The 19,454-nt window shown below is 47.6% G+C and overlaps 2 protein-coding genes across 3 annotated transcripts in view; one reads left to right on the top strand and one right to left on the bottom strand.

The window, feature by feature from the left end:
* The first annotated feature begins 3,264 nt into the window (after positions 1-3,264).
* The window catches only part of cmss1 (cms1 ribosomal small subunit homolog), a 31,947-nt gene continuing 15,757 nt past the window's right edge, over positions 3,265-19,454 (top strand). Inside the window, exon 1 of one of the 2 annotated variants that reach the window (XM_056424228.1) lies at positions 3,265-3,407. In XM_056424228.1, the coding sequence (XP_056280203.1) occupies positions 3,359-3,407 (49 nt within the window). In that variant the 5' untranslated portion in view covers positions 3,265-3,358. The remainder of the gene's footprint in view (positions 3,408-19,454) is intronic. The other variant, XM_056424219.1, reaches the window with a different exon arrangement.
* LOC130200160 (filamin A-interacting protein 1-like) lies at positions 7,688-12,043 on the bottom strand. Its single transcript, XM_056424196.1, has 2 exons — positions 11,941-12,043; positions 7,688-10,452 (listed from the first exon to the last, which is right to left on the bottom strand). Exon 2 carries the CDS (start codon positions 10,149-10,151, stop codon positions 8,016-8,018), a length of 2,136 nt encoding a protein of 711 aa, XP_056280171.1. The 5' UTR covers positions 10,152-10,452; positions 11,941-12,043; the 3' UTR covers positions 7,688-8,015.

Here is a 19,454-nt window from a genome sequence, read left to right as displayed (position 1 = left end):
GTCTAGAAAAACGAGAAAAACACAGAAGGCTAATAATAATAATAATAATAATAATAATAATAATACATTAAATTTATATGTCGCGGAATTGAGTATTACAAATTTACATTTATTTAACATTAAAATGCTGTTGCAAGAGTAGGCCTATAACCCCAGTCCCACCACTTTGGTTGGAAAATCCTCCCTGTTTTTGAGGTTGGCAAATTGATGCATGAGTTTCATTAATCATGTGGAAATACCCCAAACAGATCTTATCTTTATTTACCCAAACAACAGTAGACATGATATATTGTTGCTCCATGTCCATGTTTCGTCATAGGATAGTACATTTAGAAATACTGTTGCCAAGACCCCCTGCTTTTTCTTCTCTATTAAAATAATGTTGACTTGTTTTCCCAAGCAGACATTCAACAGTTTTAACAATACGCCTACGAGCTTGCCTACAAAAAATGAAAAGAAACTTGCAGTATAGCAGCATTTAAAACGTGTTCATCAGAGCTATATTCTGGTTAGTTGTTTTGGGTCAAAAGGTTAATAAACTGCATATTAGCTTCATGCCTTGAATGTCATTGGGGCAAAAGTACAAACTATTTTTTTTTAAACCAAGGAAGTTAAAAGGAAATATTTTTTTTCGGAGACTCTTGAATTTGGATAAGGTAAACGTTACAGTACAGCGCACTTGCTTTAAACAGAATTAAAGTATATTCGTATAAAGTGTCTCTGTTAAACCCAACATGAATCTACCACACTATCATAACTAATATAAAGTATGTTGTGGCAGTACTTGCGTTTAACTTTCATGGTGTCCCGTTGACGTCATTACGCCACACACTTCTGTGTTTTGAACGAGCTGCTTGTGAACGCACCCTCACGTGCTGCTTGTGAACGCACCCTCTCGTGCTGCTTGTGAACGCACCCTCTCGTGCTGCTTGTGAACGCACTCTCTCGTGCTGCTTGTGAACGCACCCTCTCGTGCTGCTTGTGAACGCACCCTCTCGTGCTGCTTGTGAACGCACCCTCTCGTGCTGCTTGTGAACGCACCATCACGCACCCTCTCGTGCTGCTTGTGAACGCACCCTCTCGTGCTGCTTGTGAACGCACCCTCTCGTGCTGCTTGTGAACGCACCCTCTCGTGCTGCTTGTGAACGCACCCTCACGTGCTGCTTGTGAACGCACCCTCTCGTGCTGCTTGTGAACGCACCCTCTCGTGCTGCTTGTGAACGCACCCTCTCGTGCTGCTTGTGAACGCACCCTCACGGTGCTGCTTGTGAACGCACCCTCTCGTGCTGCTTGTGAACGCACCATCTCGTGTTGCTTGTGAACGCACCCTCTCGTGCTGCTTGTGAACGCACCCTCTCGTGCTGCTTGTGAACGCACCCTCTCGTGCTGCTTGTGAACGCACCATCTCGTGCTGCTTGTGAACGCACCCTCACGTGCTGCTTGTGAACGCACCCTCACGTGCTGCTTGTGAACGCACCCTCTCGTGCTGCTTGTGAACGCACCCTCACGTGCTGCTTGTGAACGCACCTTCTCGTGCTGCTTGTGAACGCACCCTCTCGTGCTGCTTGTGAACGCACCCTCTCGTGCTGCTTGTGAACGCACCATCACGTGCTGCTTGTGAACGCACCTTCTCGTGCTGCTTGTGAACGCACCCTCTCGTGCTGCTTGTGAACGCACCTTCACGTGCTGCTTGTGAACGCACCCTCTCGTGCTGCTTGTGAACGCACCCTCTCGTGCTGCTTGTGAACGCACCCTCTCGTGCTGCTTGTGAACGCACCTTCACGTGCTGCTTGTGAACGCACCCTCTCGTGCTGCTTGTGAACGCACCCTCTCGTGCTGCTTGTGAACGCACCCTCACGTGCTGCTTGTGAACGCACCCTCACGTGCTGCTTGTGAACGCACCCTCTCGTGCTGCTTGTGAACGCACCTCTCGTGCTGCTTGTGAACGCACACTCACGTGCTTGTGAACGCACCTCTCGTGCTGCTTGTGAACGCACCCTCTCGTGCTGCTTGTGAACGCACCATCACGTGCCGCTTGTGAACGCACCCTCACGTGCTGCTTGTGAACGCACCCTCTCGTGCTGCTTGTGAACGCACCCTCACGTGCTGCTTGTGAACGCACCCTCACGTGCTGCTTGTGAACGCACCATCTCGTGTTGCTTGTGAACGCACCCTCTCGTGCTGCTTGTGAACGCACCATCTCGTGCTGCTTGTGAACGCACACTCACGTGCTGCTTGTGAACGCACCCTCTCGTGCTGCTTGTGAACGCACCCTCTCGTGCTGCTTGTGAACGCACCATCACGTGCTGCTTGTGAACGCACCCTCTCGTGCTGCTTGTGAACGCACCATCACGTGCCGCTTGTGAACGCACCCTCACGTGCTGCTTGTGAACGCACCCTCTCGTGCTGCTTGTGAACGCACCCTCTCGTGCTGCTTGTGAACGCACCCTCTCGTGCTGCTTGTGAACGCACCTTCTCGTGCTGCTTGTGAACGCACCCTCTCGTGCTGCTTGTGAACGCACCTTCTCGTGCTGCTTGTGAACGCACCCTCTCGTGCTGCTTGTGAACGCACCATCACGTGCCGCTTGTGAACGCACCCTCACGTGCTGCTTGTGAACGCACCCTCTCGTGCTGCTTGTGAACGCACCCTCTCGTGCTGCTTGTGAACGCACCCTCTCGTGTTGCTTGTGAACGCACCCTCTCGTGCTGCTTGTGAACGCACCCTCACGTGCTGCTTGTGAACGCACCTTCTCGTGCTGCTTGTGAACGCACCCTCTCGTGCTGCTTGTGAACGCACCTTCTCGTGCTGCTTGTGAACGCACCCTCACGTGCTGCTTGTGAACGCACCTTCTCGTGCTGCTTGTGAACGCACCCTCTCGTGCTGCTTGTGAACGCACCCTCTCGTGCTGCTTGTGAACGCACCTTCTCGTGCTGCTTGTGAACGCACCCTCACGTGCTGCTTGTGAACGCACCCTCACGTGCTGCTTGTGAACGCACCCTCACGTGCTGCTTGTGAACGCACCCTCACGTGCTGCTTGTGAACGCACCCTCACGTGCTGCTTGTGAACGCACCCTCTCGTGCTGCTTGTGAACGCACCCTCTCGTGCTGCTTGTGAACGCACCATCACGTGCCGCTTGTGAACGCACCTTCACGTGCTGCTTGTGAACGCACCCTCTCGTGCTGCTTGTGAACGCACCTTCTCGTGCTGCTTGTGAACGCACCTTCTCGTGCTGCTTGTGAACGCACCCTCTCGTGCTGCTTGTGAACGCACCTTCTCGTGCTGCTTGTGAACGCACCCTCACGTGCTCTCTCTCTCTCAGCGGTAGATTCGGATCGGACAGACGAGCTTTCAGGAGAATGGGGGACGACCTGGGTGACGAGTGGTGGGCACACGAGGGAAACTCAGGTATCTTGCGTTACTTTACTTTCTTTATTGTGTAGTATTTACGAAATGCGCACGTTCGAAAAGTGTTGGTTTACAGGCGAACTGTTGACGTTAACGTGTCGCGAGTAAAGTCGGGTTGCTAACTGTAAGCTAACGTGAGCTAGCCGGCGCTGCATTCTGGGTAAAGTTAACGCCGGTTACCGTAGCAACACGTGTAACACGCAGAGTATCAGCGCGTGTGTTGTTTGTGTAGTTTACCTGTGCTGCGTTGGGTGAGGGGAAGGTAGCAGGGAGCTGCTCACAGCAGAGGATGCGCAAACACGTGTGCGCCAGGGGTGTCTGTGGGAGTCATGGCAACAAATAATGATGGTAACCTAAATGTGGCCTTTACGTTGCCTGTCATGTCCGGACGTTTATCTGACAGTTACTCTCCCCTCTATACGTAGCTTTCTTCTATTTATTCTGCTATGCTCAGCCTCATCTCTACACACACACACGCACACACGCACACACACACACACACACACACACACACACACACACACACACACACACACACACACACACACAGAGCTTCATGCACTCTGCACACCAACAGAGGGCAGTCCTGTTTAATGTTCCCTGACTCTTGGCCTGATTGTCACACTGATGCCCTTTAACTGTACATGAGTATTTCCCTCTTACTCTACTTTAACTTAATGCTCACACATATATGTTGGTTTCTGGCTACGCTTAATTTACTTGACTTTTTAAGTTTCTAAAAGGATATATTGTTCACGTTTATAATATGAATGGCTCTTTTTCACCACTACACATCTATGCACAGACTATACTCACCAAGCGTTTTACTTAACCCTTGTGTTGCCTTAGGGTCATTTTGACCCGAATCAATATTACACCCTCCCTCATTTTGATTAACCCTCCTGTTACCTTTATATTTACTAACATATTTTACCCTTTGGGTTAAATTCAATTAAACCTCAGAAAATTATTAGAATTAATATTGTTTTCCAAGTTTAAGTGTGAGGCACTTTGAAGAACACCGACATTAAACATTGAATGGGGTCAAATTAATCCTAAGGCGGGTTAATTAACTTTCATTTATTCAGAAGAGCAAAGCGATTCTGGAAAATACAATGATGTCGATAGAATATGTTCCATATTACAGGGAATTGATCGTTTTTGCCCCAGGCTTCTTTAGTGACTCCAAGGGGACCGGATTGGGGAAAGGAGGCGTATGTATCTGGTAGTTGTTCACCTAATGTTAAGATGAATTAACTTATTTTTTTTAAGCATTTGTTTTTTGTTTTTAAAGATGTCATTGTCACACTTTTGAAAGTGGAATATATGGATTTTTCGTGTCAGGGTGGACAACCGGTGATGTCAGTGTGGTTAAAGTTCCTCCGTGTTTGTTATCATGAACCCGCTCTGCCAGCCTCTCCTAACCACACTGACCGTGTTTACATGCATTCGAATAACTGGCTTCGTCGGACTGAAATCGAATTATACGTTTCATGTAAACACCTTTGTTCGACTATGTGCGGTCCGATTACGATCCGATTAACACCCCTGGATAACTCGATCCGATCCGGTTGATAATTCGACTATCGCGGCATGTAACGGTGAATTGGATTAGGAACTGGACTTTGCGTCTTTGCGCATGCTTGAGATCCCGCCGCCCTCCTCCCTCCCTCCCATGTCGTGACCCGGAAGTCGAAAGAGACGATAATGTCACTATTAACATCATGCAAGAATAGTAGAGGGATGTAGCTTCGCCTTGCTCTCTGTTCGCCATCTTTCTCGAAATGTTGATGTTGTTGTTGTTGGTTGTTGTTGGTGGTGGTGAAGAGGTCAAGCGGAAATGGCTGTATCACCACGAGTTGTAATGAAAACAGCGCCACCTATCGTATCGGATATGACATGCTTTCAAAGGCCAATGATTCCAATTACTCACTGCCATGTATATTGGGATAACAGCAGATCCCCCAAAAGATAGCAGAGTCCGACTAAAGCAAGATTCGAATTATACCATCATGTAAACGCACTGAGTGAGCCCTATTGTCCCCCCCCCCCCAAACTCACACAGCTTTCATTCAAACTAAATAACAGGCCATTTATTTCTGCCACTCTGAAACCACATGTAACCATATATTTTGTGTTTTTACCTTTTTCAAAGGTTGACCCGATGGCCGACTAAACGCTATTCATGTTGTATTTTAGGTTTTAGGGTATGAGGCGTTCTGGAAGTTGGATACTGTGTTAATGTATTTATCGAAAATGGATCTTGTATGCTGCTCCTCATTAGTGTCCGACATATTATTGGCAAATCCATCTTACCGTCTAATATTCTGGATGCGTCTCCTTCCCCTGCACGCCTCGGTGTGAAGTTTGAGCAATTGAAGCGTAAACAGTGATATTTCTTCTTTTATAACCGCAAAGTAGTAAAATTGGTTGAAGTCCAGTGTGCATTGATATTGTTTTATCATCAAGTGATACTGACCACACACGTTTTGATGCTGATACAGGAAAATCGGATAAAAGACCCATGAAAAATGTATTATGTAAGCAATTCAACACAATTATATAAACGTTCTGCAATGGGAGGTTTAGCTGGCAGGAGATGACTGCTTTACACAATAAGACCACTTTGCTGGCACCGTGAACCCAATTGTTTGATTGTAAATGATGAAAAACTGAGACCATTTTTACAGGGTTCTGAAACGGTATTTAAACGTATGTTGTTCGTTTTAAGCGTGTTACAACGATGGTAATTACAAATGACTAGGGCTGCAACTAACGATTATTTTAATAATCGATTAATCTGTGATTAATTTATCGATTAATCGGATTAAAAAAACCGCATTGATTTCCAACCCTTTATTAAAAACCATTAACAGAGGTAAGCCCCGCCTCCTCAACGACGGCATTCGCGTCGGTAAGGAGGCGGGGCTTATCTCTGTTAATTTGCTCCGTTAAAACGGTTATCATTTCCTTCATCCGCCACGGAAGAACTAACCACAAGTTCTGCTTTATACTTGTTGAGGACGTCCCACAAACGTTGGCAGATCTAACGCCCTCATGTTCGGGTTCATGACATTAATATCATATATATATCTATACAGAACATCACCCGTAGGCTCACACAGCTCGGTCACCCTCACCGACTCCGTCTGGATGATTTTTATCGATTTTATGGATTCGTTGTTGCAGCCCTACAAACGACTTTTTTATTATGTTTGTAACAAATAGAAAAGGGCTTTTAATAGTCCGTCCACCAAAAAATTTTAACAGATGGACCATCAATAGGTGTTCCACGCTTAATTGTTTCAGGAAAAAACATGACCAGAGTTTTCCAGCGCACATTTGCAGGAGGTCTCACACTTGTTTGGAATTTCCTGTGGTTGAAATAGCTGGTGACTCAACTGTGGACTCAAACATGGCGATGTTCTCGAGGTGTACAGAATGCACTTTGTTGTTTTTTTTACGTACAAAGCTTGTATTGAGTTTTTTTAGATAAAAAGCCTAACATTTATATTGAATGACGTTATCACTTATTTAGCTGCCTTCGGGCAACTGAGAGAGCAAACCGGTCTCTGACTGGTTTCACAGTGAATAGGTTGTTTTGAGAGGCTAAATGCCAACAAATATGAGTTGGAGCAGAATATTATGTTGGATGAAAATTATTGTCAATTTTGAAATTGATTACATCCATCTTTTTCTGAATATTTAGAATTTACAATTTGGATCTCAAGTCAAAAACAATCCTACGCAGCCTCCATTGAATATTATACAATCATTCTCCTCATCTTTATCTGCAACTGTACACAAAGACATGGTTTTAGACAAGAGATGGACAATATCTATGTCATGAATAAAGCTTTGATAGTAGGTGCCAACCCTACCGGTTCCTCCGTATTTATTACTTCACGTCAACAGGTTTGATGCGACTATATCTGGATTAAAACACAGATTAGCACTTCAGTGGCTCTTAAATGGCTCTTATTATGGTACTTTTGTAGTTCGACTATATTGAGGAAATGTTACTTTCTGTATTCTTGTTGTTCTTAGTTTGTACTCTAGGTTGAATGCACTTATTGTAAGTCGCTTTGGATAAAAGCGTCTGCTAAATGACATGTAATGTAATGTAATGTTGTGCTCTGCAGAGTTCAGTTGACCCTGGAGGAAAAACATCAAACCAGCTTTCGGTCTCTTTTCTGATTCCAACGCTTTTGCATTTAAACTCTCTGGCAACCTATTAGCTGTGTTGATGCCAACCCACTCTCAAAAGTATACAAGGTCAATGAATAAAATCACAACAAACATTTTTAATAAACAGAAAATGAACAATGATGAAAATTGAAAAAAGCACATCACATATTTGGCAGCCATACGGCGTCTCTTCGCTCTCACACGGGTTTATTAAAGTCAGTCAGTCTAAGCACACACTAACTAGATCGAATAGGATACACAAAGGCTCTTATTGGATGAAGAACACAAGGCATTTATTTCATGAATGATACCAAAAAAACTCTGGGTTTTCATTAGATGGAGTGAATTGCTTTCGTGGTCTGGCCCGGCGGATGCGACTGAAACCATAATCCTACATGTTGAGAATATATTCATGTTCACCTAATGGAAAAGGCCACTTACTGTGATGTTGGAGGAATGTGAAGCTGAAGAGGCAGCGGGGGATATCGTGATGCTACTCGTAATCACGCCGACGCCTTTGACGTGGCAGCCGCTGGCGAGCACCTGAGTCCTCTGCTCGTGCCGGAGGTAGTACGGCCCGACGGGGGTGGTCCCGTTCAGCGACTGGCCGTACGGGCTCCCCAGGTGGATGTGGATCCTGTTATCCTCCGTGGCGACGATGCCGGGACTCGTGTCCGCGCCGCCGCCGCCGGTCCTCTGAGGTTGCCGGCTGCTCCGCCGCTCCGGCGTCTCGCGGCAGACCGCCGGATTCGCGCCGTCGGCGGGCTCCGGGGAGGCGGTCCTCGCGGCGCCGACCTGGACCGGGGAGCCGCCGCGGTCGGGCGTCGCGCAGCGCGGCGAATTTGGATTCGACGCCCGAGAGATCGGCGAGGCGGTGCGGTCGGGGCTCGGCGGCGGGGTCCTGGCGTTGACTGCGGACAGAGCCGAGTTCTGGATGATCGTGATCCTCTGTCTGGGCGAGGCTCCGCCGGTGGCGATGAGGGCCGTGCTGGTGTAGGAGGCGGCGGCGTCTCCGTTGGGGCTGCTGATCTCCAGCGTGGCCGTGTTGAGGATGTGATGGGGGGTGACCGTGATCTGCAAGGGCTGCCCCGGCGTGTGCGTCAACATCACCACCTCCCCGTTGGCCGCTTGGTGCACGTCGACGCCGTATCGGCTCATGTTGTTGTTGGTGCTGTTCAGGTTGCTGACCGGAGAGCTGTGTCTCTCCTCGTCCCGGTGTTCTCCACCCGGTGCCTCGCCGGACTCGCGAAAGTCCGCCGGCTCGGTCTGAACCTCTTTGGTGGCCCGATGCCGGTCGGCGCCCGGCGTGAGACTCTTCACTTGCCCGTGCCGGTCCAACTCGCCACACAGCTCCTTCATCTCTCTGGCCAGCTCCTGGTTACTGGCCTCCTGCCGGGTCAGCCTCCTCTGCAGCGTGGAGCGGGCCGCCTGGGCCCTGCAGACGGACTCCTCGGTTCCCATCAGCTGCTGGAGCTTCTGCTTCAGGGCGTCCACCTCTCTGCCCAGCAGTCTGGACTTGACCTGCTCCTTCTGAAGACGGCAAAGGAGAAGGTGCTCCTGGTTGACCTCCTGCTTCTCCGCCTGCTCATACCTCGACAGCTCCCTCTTTGCCACCTCCAGCTCCTCCGCCAGAGCACGGGACCTCCGCTGCTCATCCCTGAACCTCTTCTGCAGGGACTCAAAGTCTTTTTCCACCGTCATCAATCCTTCCTCCAACACCTCCTTGTCTCGTAGTCTCTTTTGCAACCGCTCCAGCTCCAGGGTCAACTCCTTGACTCTGTTGTCCTCCGAGTGGCAGCGGTGGTCAGCATTGTTTGGAAGGGAGCCGTGTGTGCACTTCTCTCTCTCTCTCCGGTTCTCCAAGACCTGTAATCTCTTCTTCGTCGTCGTGTATTTACTCTGCAGCTCCCCGTTCCTCTCCCCTTCGGTTTGAAGTCTGTCTCGGAGGTCACATTTCTCCTTCGCCATGCCCTTCATCCTCTCCTCTAAATCGGCCTTTGACCTCAGTGCCTGCTGCCTCTCCTCTCTCAGTCTCTCTGTCATCGTTGCCAAATTGCTTTGCTCATTTCTTTTGCCCTCCTTCCTGTTGAGCTTCTCCTCCGCCTGTCGGAGCCTCTCGGCCGTGGTCTTTCTGTCCTCCACCAGCGCCACGGTCAGTGACCTGAGCTTGGCCAGGTCCTGTCTAATCACCGCCTCACTCTTTCCCAGTTGGCCTTCAGCGGCCTCCAGCTCCCTCACCTTGGTTTTCAGAGCGTCCAGCTCGCCACGCAGCGCCTTGCTGACCTCCCTCTCTCGCTCCAAGCTGCCCTTCAGAACACCGCAGTCCTGCTTGCTCTTCCCCAAAACCTCCTCCATCCGGTCCATTTCGCTGATTCGCCCATTGAGTTTATCCACCTCCACTTTCAAGCTCCGACAGTGGCTGGTCTCCCTGGACAGGCTGCGGTCCAGGTCTCGACACTGGTCCCACATGCGTATCAGCTCCTCGTCCTTTCCCTCCATTTCCACGACCCTCCTCCTCAGCAACTCCACCTCTGACAGCAGGCTCGGGGTCGTCATGGCGCCCTGGCTTTGGCGGAAGATGGAAACTCGGTTACGGTGCAGGGGTTTGAGCTCCTCCTTTGCGCTGGGGTGAGCAGCACTGACCTGCCGCTCGACGTGGTCAGCGACGGCGGTCAGTTCTTTAACGCGGAGCCTCTGCTCCTCCAGCAGCTCGCTCAGACGCCGTTGCTCCCGGACAACCGGCGGCGCAAACGCCTTCAGCTCGTCGAGCTCGTCCTTTAGAGTCGACGCTTCTCGTTCACTTGCCTTCTCCTTAATCTCCTGGTATTGTCTCTCCTTCACAAGCAGGAGCTTGAGTCTGCAGAGAAAAAACAAACGATGTCAAACTGAATGTTTTGGCATGGTTTTATTGTCGTATTGTTTTTTTATTCCAGCCTCCACGGACACTTTAAGTGTTCATTAACCTCTTGGCTCTTTTAAACACAAATAATTTCCTAAATTGTGTGTTTCCAACACGCATTTATTTATAATTTTCTGAATTTGATATTCAATCTTCTACAGAAGCTCGGGATGCTTTCTCTTCGTACACGTATCCGTGTGCTTGTTCCTACTCGGGTAATACCCTAAAACATCTCGACGCGTCCATGTAATTCCATGTATTTTGGGGTTTTTTTTGCACTCCTCTTCAGGCAGCATGCATTCTGTATGATGTTTAGACTATTACAGCAGATGGTCCCTTGGCAGGGAGTGTTTGTTAATTAAGAAGTTCCTCTACCCTTGAGTGCCCTTAACAATGCACCCAATCAACCTCCTTCTGTGCTCCTCCAACACTGCTCCGTTTCCAGAGAGGAGAGGCAGGAATTCCCCCCTGTTCCACGAGTAATTACAGACCGGCTACATTTACAAGTGCTGACACTCCCCAGATTCATGCCAGCGATGTAGAAATGCGTTTAATAAACACTGTACAAGCGAGGCACACTTCAAAGTGATCTCTCACTCGTCCATTGTCTCTATCTAGAGTCATTGTCATGTCAGTGAGGGCACTGCTGCTGCGAGAGTACTAGAGTCCTGGAGGGATCTGATAGGTCCGCTGGCATCTATGGGCTGGATGGTTTTATGCATTTTTTTCCTATGTCCATGTAGGACATTTTAACATTTGATGAGAAGCATGTGGAGAGCTTTGTATGAGTAATGGTTTGTGGGTGAGAACTTTAGAGCTACTAATGGAACGTGTAAAGTACGACTCTGCACATTGTGTTTAAGGATTATAATGCTTGTGGTTGTAAGGGATATATATATATATATATATATATATTTGTGTCTTCCGAATTGAACCCTGGTCTGAAGGATAAGATATTACTTTATTCATCCCCTGGGTGAGATTTCTTGAAGCGGCAGCAAACATGTATATGCAAAAATAATAAAATAGCAGGGCAGGACAGATTGCATTTAGGAATAAGGAAATTAATGTATTTTTGCTCTAATACATATAATAGGATACACTTCCTAAGCTCAATATTAATATGTAACGCTCACTTTGAGTTGTCTTGTCAATAATGCGTCTTTGAATAGTAAATAATTGTAAACTTAAAAACTACACTTCTCACTGTAACGGTTTCAGTGAGTCTTCATTGATTGTTTTTCACTATACAGCTTGGACACCTTTGTGAATTGCTCTCTTGTTATTTGATACCAACTTGACATGAAAATATGTTCTGTCAAAACTCTGCTGGACCGGCGAGAACTTAATTTGCTCGTAACTCATCAAGCAGTTAATCAGTTTGTCGGTTTCTAAATACACATTTTAACTTTTTCCGCAGTTCACAAGTCTTTGGACCGTTCCTACCTTCTGCTGTGCCGTCGGCCTCGGGTCCTTTTAAAAATCCTGAGAGAATGAATCGCCTCTACTCTTCTCCTTCTCCCTTTCCCTGAGATCCCAGTGATGTGGACATTCCATCCGGAAAACTAAACATTATGAGAAGTGCTCCGCACACCGAGTCTCACTCGCAGTCCTTGGCGCCCATGACATCATCAGCAAGTCCTTATATGGGTGTGTGTGTGTGTGTTACTGGAGTTCAGCCCATTCCAGATGAGGTCATTGTGTGGCGATGCCAAAGAGGCTAATGGGAAGGACAGAATGTATTTGTGTCCGTGTGCGTAGAAAACTAAAGCTTTAATCACAATTCAAACTGGAGCTCTGTTCAGGATTAGCCTGAGCAAACATGTTAACTGCAGCATAAGTGCTCCTCGGCCTAACTTGGTCAAGGAACTGTAACTCATACATACCGTTGTGTGTGTGTGTGTGTGTGTGTGTGTGTGTGTGCGTGTGCGTGTTCCAAAGTGATTTAAGAAGAGAAACATGTTTTATGAGTCTTGGTTTGCCCCGGGCCTGATAACCTGACTGAGAGATGACATCATCAGTTCAGAGGCCCACAAGTCTGTCTCTCCCTCTCACTCCCTCAGTATTCAGGATGCTTCATTGGCGTTAGTGTCACACGGACAATATTGCCAAAGCATCAAGTTCACGAGATTATAAAGAACAATGTGCAATTAATCAAATCTATCTCTTTTACTCTCCTTTTCAATTCAAAAGGGCTTCATCGGCATGAACCTCTCAAGAGCATGTTGCCAACGCATCACGATACAGATGATAACGATACAAATCATCTCTCTCGCTCACTCTCATTTTCTTCTCCACTTTACTGTCTTACTTTTAGTTATGAATTGTAACTGCAACTCGTCCCGTTCTCTTGGCGTCCCTCAATATCGAATGTCTCAGACAGATTGTACTCTGATTATAATGCGTATACGACATACACACGCTCGTCTCATCTGTCCCAGCATGAATACAAAAAGTCTGAATGGGAAGATATATTTTATTGTATCTCCCGAGACGAGATGCTGCCACCAGTGCTGCAGGAGAAGAACAACATGTGAATGTTGCCGGTTCCCCTCCGGGAGCATTTCATTGCACTATGGCTCCCGGTTCCAGCTTTCACTGGAAATATCTACGTCTGGCGTATTTCTGTCTGTCAAGCAAACCCACCGAGTGTCCAATTAAAGGAGAGCGATTACCTCTTGTGTCATGTTGTCATCGCGCAAGCATTTACAAAACAGCCTGAAAGACTCTCTCAAACTTCAGTTTTTCAGAGATTTTTTGTTTTCAAGCTATTTCACGACATATGTTCAAGGAAAACCGTGAGAGGTTGCACAACGGCGACCAACAAGAAGTCTGATCACAGTTTACGAATGAGCAAACGATTTCTTCACGGTTGTTGAAAGTTGTCGTCGGATCCAGCAGCTCTGCGTTAACGCGACACATTTTCCTCGGACGATAGTTTCTAAGCATTTGACACATGATGTCATCTCGACTGCGTCGCTTGATTGCGCTTCGCTTTCATACATTTTTTTCATTTATTTATCGCAAAGTCCTTCGTGGTTTGTTACGCTACAGTATCGCGCGAAGCAAAGAGCGGACCAACTGTGTTGTAGTCGAATGTGAATTCTTACGTCCGTGCAGCTTTGACAGAGTTACTGGCGACGTCAGTTATATAAACTTAGTGACGGCCTGTAATCTGCTCCTTGTTGGCATTCTCTCTAATCTCCTAATTGATTGATTACAGCTGTGGCTGCCTGTTTCAAAGTCAGAGATCAGAGGTTTATGACCTTTCATTGAGACGTGTTTCTGCTTGCAACAGCGATGACTTCATAATGAATGGACTTAGTTGTTGTTGTTGTTTATAGCAAGGCAATGTTTGGGCAATGTTGTCATGTTTTGTTGAATAATCAGGAAATTGGTCTCGCAGCTCTTCACCCAAATTGATCATCGGCGTGGGGTAGCTGCATGTTCGACGACGGAATGTTCATTGAATCAACAGGCCTCGATGAAGACTCTCCTTCGTAAGGAAAGGTCTCGGGGAGATGAGACGCTTCTCCGGTTGTGGAATGCGAGGGAGAAATCCTCATTCCTTACAATTCCGATCCGCACCGAGCGACTCCCAAACCAGAGTTCACGAGGTCCTGTTTTTGCTTCGAGGAGGGGTTGGCAATCCACAGCGCTCTTCCTGAATTACAAGTATGATCCGATCCCTCAAAGCCATTACCAAGAAAAGCCTCAAACATCGACCCCGATGAGTGGAGCGCTCTCTGATCCGCTGTCATAGCGCCTATTTTCATCCAGGGGTGTAATTTGGCAATATTTAATTTTTGTAGCTGCTGCCTTTGTTAAATCCTCCAGATGTACTCGGCTTAACGCTGTATACGGTCACAGGAAAGGCATATTGAAGATGCAAAAAGTACGACTCAGGCAGTCTGCCTCTGATTTCTTCTTTCTCAGCACGTTGAGTGAAGTTGAAGCGGTGACAACGCTGACCTCGTACGCTTTGTGTCGCCAACGGAGAGGCCCGGCAGCTCGCCGTCGCCTCTCCTCTGAAGAGACGCTCTGCCAGACTCTCGTGGGGATTTAAGCACTTCTTCTTCTGACATATTATTGGCTGGCAGATGGTGGATGTGTGTGTCTAGTGTTTGGGATGGACAGATTCAGAACAGCTGCCGGTTTCCGCTACGACGGAGCCAAGTTTACTTTGTCCTTTTCCTATTTGAGCAATTTATTTTTCGACAATTTTTTTCCTCCGTCATGTTTGATGTTAGAGTAAGCCAGAGAGCTTTTCTTCCTCACTTGATTTCTTGTTAGCCACGTCAGTGGCGAGACGGGAGAGGTCTCGGTGTCCTGTCTGTCCGCCTGTCGCTCCGTCGGCCCTCGAGCACCACCCGCAGGTTCATTATCGTGTCGATTGCCATGAAATTAAGTCGGCTACGTCTTCATTCATGGTCCACCGAGGATGAGATTTAGAAATGTCGGCGCTTCTCCAGCCACACCGTGAGGTCTGCGTTTGTAACTCGACTATATGATGGAGTGTCACGACGTTTTGCCGCGGACATTCTTGTTCCCCCGAAGGATGAATTGCGATCGCTCTGTCGACCCCTCGGCCTTTCATCGTCAGGGCAACATTTACATTTACAAACATTTAAACACGTTTGTCTTTGACTCGCGATAATGTCATTTTCATCACTCCCAGCTGAACTTTGTGCTTAGAGCAAATCATCAAGCGTTGACACTAAACTAAGACGATGGACTTGTCTTTACCTTCGCATTGAAAATGCGGAAGGTTATGTTTTGATCGCCGTGTATTTATTTATTTGTATGCGTGTTACTCGGATAACTCAAAAAGTATTAAACCGAATCGCATGAAATTTGGTGGGATTATTGGTTATTATCCAGGGACCATTTGATTAGATTTTGGGATCAATCGGGTCAAAGGTCAAGGTCATGAAAAGGTCAACATCTTCTTTTTACCATAGTGCGGTCATTTGTTATCCAATTGACATGCAACTAATGCCAAAATGTTCATTATTCAATGCCCAATCTTGTGGTATGCACTCTACCAAGTGCCTGTTCTCGTTCCTTATGCGTTGGCGTCGTCACTGTGAGCTACGCTGACTTTAGCTTTCAGCCCAACGACGAGCACAGCCTCATCGAGCCTCGAGCAGGGCTGTGGACTCTCTCTTTTCATATCTTATTTCTTGCTCATTCCTCTCCTCGATCTGCAGCACTTACCGGTGGTGATGTCTTGCCGAGAAGGCCACATCAGTTGGGGAGTGAAAACGAGAACTAGTTTAAAAGTAGTGTGTGGCTTTAGGGGAGAGCCTGTGTAAAGTGTTGTGCTTTTGAGAACCGGGGTGAACAGATGAGAGCGCTGATGTCGTTGGTGTGCTGAACACATGTGTGCGGCTGATGCCGAGATGCCGTCAGCCCATTGACAGACCAGAGGAAATACACACGGACTCTGGACTCGTTCCGATAGCTGAGGTTGGAACAAGCGGATCGCTGCATCGTGATGTGCGCTACGTCATCGTCCTTCGACACGCAACGGGGATCATGCTGTGGCATAAAGTGATTAGAAATGCCGTGACTGGAATTTTTTTCATCTGCTGTGCACATGGCACCTCGCGGAACTACTTGTTGTAGGGAAATGAAAAGAGAGAGAGAGAGAGCTGCTGATTTTTAAGCCGGGCTGAGTGGCTCTCTGAGCTCGGGGCGTACACTTTGAAAAGAAACGGGGGAGAGGGAGATTGAAAGATAGTTCAAGTGGATTTGGAGTAATTCTTTCAGTTAAATATTTAGGCTACTGCGGAGCAAAATGCAAGAAAGACGGGATGAAGAGAGAGATGAAAGGCACTGGCTGTATCGCCATGCGCCGTGTGTTGTTTACCCTGGGGATGAAACCTGAAATGTAGTTGGGAACACAGAAATGCAATGTAAACACTTTCACGTGTCATCAATACGGGCAGGCTGAAGAGCCGTGGGTCGGTTGTGAATTTGCCAGTGAGGAGTAGATCATTTATTGTGTGTTCAGGGACACAACAGGTACTTTCATCAACAATTGCTCTGCAGATTCTCCAATTAAAATCGAGTAATTAATCTTTATGATGTCAGAAAATGGTGAAACGCGCCCATCGTGTGTTTCTAAAGTCCAAGGTGACGTGATTGATTTTTTTGTTGTTGTCATCAATATTGGTCTGAGACGTAACAAAAATATGTAAATGTACCACAACATCGGGTCATGTGCCAAATTCAAGGGTGATTTTTTTTCGACAATTTTCTTTTTCAAAGGAATCAATCAAGGAGACGAAAATCCTCTTTGTTCAAACGGTCAGGAATGTATGAGCCACACAGGGTTCACACTGCACCACAGACACGCCGGCTACTCATGTACTCATCATCATTAGGACAAGATTGACCACCGGGCCTTTGTGTGTGCATGTTTACGGTTTCCACATTGTATGTTTTAAGAGACAGAATTCTAGTTAACTAAATCACTCTCCAGGCGCGGCGTATATATTTTCGGTCTTTTTAACTGTGCGCCTGCGGTGGATCAGTGAACCCTTTTTCACTTTGGCACACAGATGCAGACAACTCGTCTCCTCCCGAGGCTGCTGGCCCAGTGCGGGTCCAGTCTCTCTGCACAGCTAGATTACAGAGTGGCCTCTGGTGGTACACGAGCCGAGACGACCCGGGACCTGGACGCGGCGGCCCCCCGCCGCAGGCCTCAAATTGCAGAGGAGAACCAGTGACCTCCTCCGCGTTAGACCCAGCTCCAAAGCCACAGCCACATCTGAATGTGCTCTCTATTTCTGAAGGGAATGGGGTTATTTGGGGTTTTTTTACCCACAAGCGAACTATGGGCCCATTTACTTGTTCTCGATGGAGGCCTCACCCTGTGTCGTGTGGTATTGTTGACTTGGGCAGTAGAGTGCCAATTTAGACGGCACATGTAATTGCATGCGAGTGTTTGTTTATGTGTTTACAAGGGAGAGCGAGCAGAGCCGCAAGGTCCAACCGAGTCCAGAATGTAAGGGTCTGAGTGGAGTAACTCCTCAGTACATCTCGAGGTCACGACGGACCAACGTAGACGAAAAGTAATTGAAGCCGGCACAAGTGACATCGCCGAGCTCCGGTGAGGCTTGTTCCGGTGTGCTGAAAGAGTTTAATAATCCCTTCGCCTCGTCTACGCCGGCGGCACATCCTCACCTCCTTTTACATCGGGAGGGATTTTGAAAGTCACGGCTGTTTCTACAAGTGTGTATTCAAGTCGGGAATATCAAAGTTAGCCCCTTTGCTTCGACGTCCGTCCGAACCTCGAGGGTTTCGGTGCACCGACCTCTCTCTGTCCTCCTGCAGCAGAGCGGTAAGGCAGCCGCCTCTCTTGCTCCTCAAGCCGGTGCAGGGCTCTGGCGTGAGAGCGGGACTCCTCCAGGAGCTGCTCCTGCATCCATTCGGAGGAGCGCCTCTGGGCCTCCACAAACTGGTTGAGCTGGAAGGGTGAGGGGGACATCACAGATGTGCAGAGTAACACATCAGTAAGGCACACCAACATCTTCCACACTGTGCCGAAGGAGTGCGTACAGAGTGTACTCATGTGGCGAGTGAAGGTCCCGTCACTTTAAAACAGGGGTGTCAAACTCATGTTCACCGTGGGCCAAATCAGCATCATGGCTGCCGTCTTAAAGGGCCGGAAACAATTTATAAACTCCTCAAACATATTGCTAAATAACTCTCTTTGCATTTGATTATTGTTTATTTGAGTGTGGACATATCGTACATAAGGAAATGTCTCTAATATTACAAAATAAATCCATTTAACCCTAAACCTTCAAAATAAAAGCACGGAATATTTTTCTTCAATTTCTGGTGAAAACGTGTCTTTAAAGCCGCCAGGGGCCACATAAAGCGATGCAGCGGTACGAATTCGGCTCGCGGGCCTTGTGTTTGACACAAGGTTAATTTAAAAAAATAATGTCACCCAAATTACACTAAAATGCATTTTTTTCCACATGGCATCAGCTATCAGAAAAGTAATTACATGTTATTTAAACAATGTACATGTTACTTTGGATAATCCAAGACTTTACTTCCAAAATGTACAGATTTTCTAATTATTAAGAGTGGATCCAGCGCCTGTAATACACGGCAACAAATGTGCGCAATTGTGCAGCGATGCGGGCGTAATAGATCTCATGTCGGACAGTAATGCATTCCCCCTCATTAGTTTTGATCACCCGCTCCATATGGCGTCTGGTTTCTCACTGTTGGTACCTCGGCGATGGGTATTTCGTACACATCCTGCAGGTGGTCCCGCTGGGCCCGCAGGGAGTCTCTCTGCGGGGCACGGATCACCTTCTCCGGTCTGCTGAAACCATATCGGGCCCCCGGCGGAGCGGCATCAGCCTTCTCTGTTTTCAACACAGCGATGACCTCATCTCTGGCCAAGAGTGACGCACATTCCAGGAGAACAACTGGCTTTGATTTCCGTGTCTTATGACGGCAGTTTACGTGACTTTTTGTGTGTCACACATGAGCTACGTCCAGCTGCAGAATGAAAGTGTGTGTGTGTGTGTGTGTGTGTGTGTGCGGGATGAGACAATAAGATCTTACCTGTAGTTCTCCCTCCAGGATACTGAGCAGAAACAGCCAGTCACCCCGGGACAGGTCTTCTCTCGGGTGTCTGCCCTCCCACCTCTCCCTCGCCTCCCCATCGTGGAAGGGAAGCTTTGAGTTGAGTTTCTTTTGATCTTCTTGATTCCAAGAAACCATTTTAACACTTTTACCAAGTGGGTGCATGGCTTTAACTTCACCGAGGAGGAACTGGAGAGGGATCCAGCGTTGGAGGTGGCAGCTGAACATGTGCTTCAGATCAAAGAATCTGTACTTCTTTATTAAGTTTCATTATGAGGCGCTATGTTCGACATTAACTCTCTTGTATGAAAAGTCCTCTATAAAAGTTGATTTCTGTATATGCT

Source organism: Pseudoliparis swirei, chromosome 2 (assembly GCF_029220125.1).
Source record: "Pseudoliparis swirei isolate HS2019 ecotype Mariana Trench chromosome 2, NWPU_hadal_v1, whole genome shotgun sequence".
NCBI lineage: Eukaryota > Metazoa > Chordata > Actinopteri > Perciformes > Liparidae > Pseudoliparis > Pseudoliparis swirei.
The sequence above is the reverse complement of the archived record's forward strand: the minus strand, read 5'-3'. Positions and strand labels throughout refer to the sequence as shown.

Coding starts and splice junctions, on each gene's coding strand:
- LOC130200160 (XM_056424196.1), bottom strand. CDS start 10,151: ATGACGACCCCGAGCCTGCTGTCAGAGGTGGAGTTGCTGAGGAGGAGG.